At 30.3% G+C, this 7,237-nt stretch overlaps 1 protein-coding gene across 1 annotated transcript; it reads right to left on the reverse strand.

The window, feature by feature from the left end:
* Nucleotides 1-217: 217 nt before the first annotated feature.
* Nucleotides 218-6,010, reverse strand: LOC124358396. Its single transcript, XM_046810697.1, has 4 exons — nt 5,815-6,010; nt 2,135-2,145; nt 1,693-1,829; nt 218-345 (listed from the first exon to the last, which is right to left on the reverse strand). The coding sequence occupies exons 1-4, from the start codon at nt 6,008-6,010 to the stop codon at nt 234-236; spliced, it is 456 nt and encodes a 151-aa protein (XP_046666653.1). The 3' UTR covers nt 218-233.
* Nucleotides 6,011-7,237: the final 1,227 nt, after the last annotated feature.

Here is a 7,237-nt window from a genome sequence, read left to right on the forward strand (position 1 = left end):
TAAAAAAAACCATGTGCCATGGTCCAATAAGTTTCTTATTTTGAATGGTGATTACGTACAAAATTTGCTTATGAAAGTACTCTATAAGAGTTATCATTAGATTTAAATGTTTTATGTTGTTAGCTTTAATTTCACATGTTTATTAGTTTCTGGATAGACCTTGATGGAAAACTTTATTGAAGTTAGTTTGTAGAAATGTTAAGTCAAATTACTTACAAACATTCTGATTTGAGTTAAAAACTGGTGGTCTGGCTGGGTTTGTAGAGGTCCCAGGTTCTAACGTACAACTCTGCAGCGTACACAAGCCGTCCCCTTCCTTGGCTACCTTGGTGCATCAGGTACCATCTAGAAATATAATGAAGGAAACTTTACTGAAGGAAAATCAAACGTAACCCGTACCTTATAAATTCCAATTTAAAAAGTAATAAACCCGATTAAAACCAATTTCAGTAAACTATTTATTTTGACAAGATCAACCAAAAAAATTTAGTAGAATTTCCAAATTAATTAAAAAATGGCGGTCATTTAAATAGTTTAACTAAAACATCTTTATAAATTACTAACTTTACAAGAAATTGGTTACATTAATTTGTGTAAAATATATATTATTTAAATGTAATGACACTTTAAATGTTGAAATGCGATAAAAATAACTGATTTTTGTAAATGTATTCCAACCATACATATCAAAATTCATTTCATCACAGTAAGGTATATCTGTTCAACAATAAAACAGTTTTAAAAAATTATCAAATTCAGAATAATTCAATATCTGTCATTTTTTTCCATAAATAAAAATAATTGTTGTAAAATTTCTTTAAAGTTTGTTCTTTATTACATGTTTAATCTAAATAATTTTAATAATTTTAATGAAAATTTTTAAATTCTACTAAACTTTTTTATTGATGGATAATTATCACAATCAAGTATTTACTTAGGTTTCGTTAAAATTGTTTTTATTAGTTTTTTTACCAAGAATATTTTAAAACAAAAACATGAGCAAGTGGTAAACTGAAAGAGATTTACCAGTAGTTGTGATTTGTTTGTTCATTTCACCAAAGGAACAATACCTTAAAGATAGTGTAGAAAGTTATGTTACAACCCGGATATGAATAGGTATGAAGAGTGAGAATAGATATAAAAGTGTGCGTGTGTGTGTGTGTGTGTGTGTGTGTGTGTGTGTGTGTGTGTGTTGTGTGTGTGTCATTTTACAACAGTATTGTCCTTGATATTCCACTTAACGCTAAATTGAGGGCATAAGGATTACATCTGTGAAGCGTTAAGCATGAATGTTCACATTTTAATCACTCGTAGAAGCGAAGCAGTAATTACTGTAGTGTTTGCGGGTAAGAAAGTGGTTCGATAAACGTTCGGGTTCATTATGAAGCATATTGCTAATTACCTGTTGACACGTGTGCGCACATTTAGAATTAATTCTGAGAGCTAAGGAGCAGCGTCGAATTACTCAAGACTCCGTAGAAAATGTAAATAAGAGACATAATTGTTTACTAATTTTAAATAAAAATTTTATGTTTTGTGTGGCTAAATATAAAAGTATTATCACTGTCCATATAAAGTGAATTTTTCAACCATATATAATTTGTGTTACATGGTGTCTGAAACTAATTACAAAAGGCTTATTTACGAATTAGTTTAATTTACTTCAGAAAGTAACTAGTGAGTTATACTGACCTGATCAGGAACTGATGTAGTCTGGCGACCTGACCTCTGGCTCTCAGACAACGAGCAACCCCCAGGAAAGAGGTCAGGTGATTGTTCTGCAGTCTGAGAGCTCGCAAATAAAATTTTTGAGCTTCCAGAATAATTTCCTGAAAACATGTCAAATCCAATAAACGGTTTCCTTAGTTAAAATTGTATATATAGTATTAAACATTCTAGTTTTAAATACATATTATAATTTCAGTGGTGTTTTTAAAGTATTATATCAGCCAGTACTAACTAAAACGTTTATATGTTTAAGTAAAGCAATCAAGGGATAACGTTAAGATAATAATAAAAATTTCAAATAAAGATTATCTTATTTCACCGTGTAACGTTAGAGCAAGAAGGACTCTTAATCGACAAACGGGATGAAGACCAACAGCTTAAAAGTAACCTCAAAATTACCACTTACTGAAAATATGACTACACAAAATATTTGTCAATTTTTAATATTAATAGCAAATTTATATAATTTAGTTTTTAAACAAATATATATATATTAAATAATTGTAATTTTACATGTAGACATTATTATAGATGATCACGTAATATGTAATTCAGAAGAGCTGACGTAACTGGAACGATGTAGGTCAGTGTTGTCTCACAGGATTTGGATTACGGAACACAATAATTTACTCAATACCTCATGCAGTTAATTCCACACTGAACACTGCAACATATGTTTCTGTTCTGTCTTGCTATGGAATGAAACCGACACCACTGTTACGGCCACTAATTCCACACTATGAAAGCCTCATACTTCTTCTGGTAGTTCAAGATTTAGATTACATTTTCGGAAAACGCATTTAATATGAAAGGGAAAATATAGCGTTTCACCAACATCTTATTCCCTTTTTTTAGGGAATTTGAAGAAAACCAAAAGAAGCTTCCGTCTTTTTCCTAATATAATTGAAGTAGTAACGAACTGATTAAATACAATTCAAATTTTTAACAAAACGTAAGCAAACTAGTTGTGTGAATAAAGGCTTAACAAATTACGCATTAAATATTGTTTTAAAACTATCTAAAACTCCTGACTTGACTCACATATTCCACATACCGTACTTATATGTTATTAAGAAAGCAGTTGCGAGAGCACGTTTTTTTCTCTGAGATTTGTTTAATAAAAAAAATGTAATTTAAAAGAATTCTTCAGGACAATACCAGATTCATGATTCACGGATTCTCGGTGTTTCTTCATATTATCGTCGTGGAGTGAACGTCTTTACATTCGCTCTACATATTTAAATAAACGTAAGTTACATTTTAAATCTTCCAAATAATGTTTTGTATTAGAAACCTAATTAAAGAATACGTTATGTTTATTAATAATTTGTCATGATAAAACGTCATAACGAGTACTGTTGAAACGAATTACTAAAAATGTTGTATTAAAAATATATAAAGAATATAAAGCAAAGAAAATCAGACGTTACCGGACGAAGGAACTTTTAGAATTATTATTGTAGTATTATAATAGTAAAATTATTAGTTCATCGTTAAACAATTATACTGTTTCTCAATATAAGCAGCTTTACAGCGAATACCAAGAATAAATTTTGCCAACCTACAAAAGTAGAATGCAGTTATTTATTTCATTGAATACAAACAAAATTACTTGTTTTAATCAAGACAACGCTTATATTAACTCTTACTTTGGCAGTATATAATGAGTGTGTGAAAATACCGAAACGGTCAGTAGCATGTATCTAATGGATACCTGCTAAGCAGAGAGTTAAGTGTCCTTTTAACAGCCAGTTTAAAGTTTTCTAATCAGTGAGACAACGAGGTTAAAGCTTAATGTATTATTTATATAACGTTGTTGTAGCAACTGAAAAATAATTAAGAAATATAAGCTTATTTTGTAATATTTTGTCTTTTCTACTGACTTAAATAGAGTATCTATGCATGTATGTTACATTATCATTGTTTGTCATCATTAAATAAAGGTTTCATCATTATAATTCAGATTTGAGAGGTAAAGAATGAATATCGATAAATATTATTGTAGATTTACAATTACCCCTTTTATTTTCTGTAATGATAGTTCCTTCTTTATTTCATAGTTTTATACCCAGACCATAATAATATAATCAAAAAATAATGAAATAATTACCTAATTAAGTCACCATAGTATTAACTAAACAGCAATTTAAAAAATAGACTCTAGTATTGAATCGCTTGGACATACTTTTAAAATTTAGACTATACACAAAACCAAAAACCGGTGTAGAATATCATTGTCATTTTAGTATAACATTCACTCATATAATCGTCATTAAAGATTACTGAAAATATTTGGGTGTTTTGTGCGGTCACAATAAGACATATTTGAATATTTTCACGAATGTAAAGAATTTTAAAATGTATTCATATATTGAAACAGCGATTGTGAGCTATGGCATGTTATAATTAAACGTTTCAATACCATATTAAATAATTCAGCATCAAATCCGTTTTACTTTTATAATGTTTAATAATATAAAAAAGATTTTAATTAGCGATATATATCAATACAAAAGGTTCATTTTTCAGGGGTTAAGCAATGGTTTGTTATCTAATGTTTTTCTTCATCTTCTCTTTATGCTTATACGTAGGCTAGTTTTTGTGGGAAAAGGATTTACTACATTAAGTAAGAAACAATCTTTATGTACAATATCGCCTTTCATCAAAATACGTAGGATTTTAACTGCAAATCTCAGTTCTCCATTTTTGTAACAAAAACTTGATTTATGGGTTTAAAGAATACAGTGTTAGTATATTATTCTTCCCATGCTTATAACTTCCAACGTCCATAGTTATTTTATTTTATAGTTATTTCATTGTGATTTACTACAATGATTATTTATACTAAAGTTTATTATAACATTCAGTCATGAGCTACCTATGAAAGTACTTTAAACTATTTACTTATACAGAAGTCGTTATAGTCAACAATTCTCCTTTCAGCTTTAGTAAGCTATTATACAACATACTGCAGTGTTCTTGATATTTGAAAAAGGATTTGCACTTTTTGTTGAAAACACTAGGGGATTATATTATCCTGCCATCCCAAGAAGTTCTATTCACATCTCAAACTCATCTTGAATGTTTATCTCCAAGTTTTATTTGAAAAGGTAATGCTCCACAATCCATAGTATACTCAATTCCTTCATAACATGACTTTGAAATGCTATGATTCTTTCGCTGTACAGTAATATTTAAGTTCATATTCTATATATATATATATATATATATATATATATATATATATATATATATAAATGAATGTTTGTATGTATGTCTTTTATAGAAGCGTAAACTATTTGACCGATCATTATGAAAATTTGTATGTATATGTATTTTTCGACGGAGAAGGTTTATATGCTATTCATATTGATGTATCTCGCCACCAGGCGGCACTGCAAAAGTTAAGTATAATAAATAGCGAAAAACTATTTGAAGGCGCTAAGCTTTGATGTATATTTGTCTTCAAAATACATTATTCTGCTTGAACTTAAAGCTTGAGTGTTAGACCACTTTATAATAAAGTACATGTACGTAGACATGGCTATAAACATACACTTTTGACAGATTTTCTTGATCGTGGCAACAATACAAACTCTACATCGTCGTTGGAAATATAATTCACTTGAACCAGAAGTGCATATACACGGGCAAAAGCTTACGAAAAGCGTGCAAAGCCGCGGGAAACAGCTAGTATACTCCACAATCCATAGTAGGCCTATACTCAATTCCTTCATAAAATTACTTTTAAATGGTATGATTCTTTCGCTATACAGTAATATTTAAGTTCATTTTGTATTAAAATATAAAGGTAGTTTTATTTCTTTGCTACTCTAAGTAATAATATTTCTTCGATGGAAGACAATTAACATAAAAAGAGATCAGACAAAAAGGAGAACATGTGGCAGAGAGAGCACAGATACACGCTCTTGTGGGTATTACTCAAATTGAAACATTGGTTAGAGCAGCAGCAAACAGACAGACAAACAAGCCAATTAATAAATTAATTAAACTGAGAGCTGCAGGGCAATTGGATTTTTTAAGCTCCATCCAATAACGTAAAACACTTGGAATATAACTATTTACCTCGAGCGTGCAGCCAGTCTGCAAAGTAGGTCTGGTACTCTATAGCGTTGGGCAGCAGTCTAGTCACGTGATGTAACAGCCGCGCTGCTATTGGTGGAGGGTGAAGTTTGGCGAGTACCAGGTAGGCGGGACTGTAGGACGTGTCTAGCCGCAGACATCTTTCCAGCATTGCTACAGCCTCCAGCGTGCGATTCATTTTTCTAGAACATTCGAAAAGATTACTTATTTTGAAGAAGGTAATGCTGGGCAGTTATTTGGTTTTAATTTATACTGTAGTTTTCAAAAATTATTTTTTTATTAGATATACATTTATTATTAGATATACCAATACATGATATAATATTGTAGAAAAATGGGGTCTTACTGAAAGCCGGATTAATTTTATTAAACTCATTGAGTGATGTATGCTTATTTGGGTTAGGTTGGCGAGAGTTAGGTTGGGTTGGGTTGTCGTGGGCTCGGTTAGGCTATTTATTTATTAAATGAACGGCAAAAAAATGGTATATAATTGTTCGGTGTCTTCATGGCTAAAGTGCAAAAGAATAACTAGCAAAAGCAAAATAATATGAAATTAAATTAGTTTCAATAACAATATAAGCTAACATTGTAGACATTAGTATTTTTAACGTTTGCCATCTTTATGGTTACAAAAGGTATAACTAATCGTTTCAAGGACTGGAATCTCCGTCAGGTTGGGAAGGTATCACTTACCATTTCCCCTTCTTTTCTTCTTCCTGTTCTTTATTTTTGTTTGTACAAGACCTCCCCCACCTGACGAAGAGGATAGATTCCAGTCTTCGAAACATTGTGTATATTCTTTGTAACCATAACTATGTCAAATGTCCGAAATCCTGTTATCCTGTCAATATCCTTCCATCGTCAATAACAAACTTTAAACAAAGAGCGTAGATAACTTAATACACATAAAATTACAAATAAAATAAATTTGGATAAATAAATATATATAAGATAATAAGCATAAATTATTCAAATAGAACTACAGTTAAAAACAAAAATACATGATAATTTAAGATATAACATTGGGATATATATATATTGATTTATTATTGAGTTAGGATTGGTTAGTTTATGTCTAGTTAATATAGTATAGGATATGTTGGGGTCCTAACAGAACGGAGATTCCTAACTCTATGGATAATTGGATGTGTCAGTTAGAGTATTTTGAGTCGTGCCGTAGAGTTCTTTTTCATGCACTGTAGTTCCCTGTGGTTATATGATATAAGTGTAATATTACGAATTTGCACTAATAATTGTCATATCCAGTATCTGTATTACACCATAAAGTTAAACTACTAAATACGTCTTGTTAATGAAATGGATTTGCATGAAAACAATAAACCACAACTATGGTTTATGCCTGGGAGACATATAGACGGAATCAAAATAAAAGCGTGTGGATCAG

This window comes from Homalodisca vitripennis, chromosome 3 (assembly GCF_021130785.1).
Source record: "Homalodisca vitripennis isolate AUS2020 chromosome 3, UT_GWSS_2.1, whole genome shotgun sequence".
Lineage (NCBI taxonomy): Eukaryota > Metazoa > Arthropoda > Insecta > Hemiptera > Cicadellidae > Homalodisca > Homalodisca vitripennis.

Bases quoted from the DNA above. Each gene is read 5' to 3' on its own strand.
- LOC124358396 (XM_046810697.1), bottom strand. From the start codon at position 6,010: ATGAATCGCACGCTGGAGGCTGTAGCAATGCTGGAAAGATGTCTGCGG. The intron at 346-1,692 runs GTCAGTATAACT...TTATATTTCTAG, and splicing joins CTACATCAGTTCCTGATCAG to ATGGTACCTGATGCACCAAG.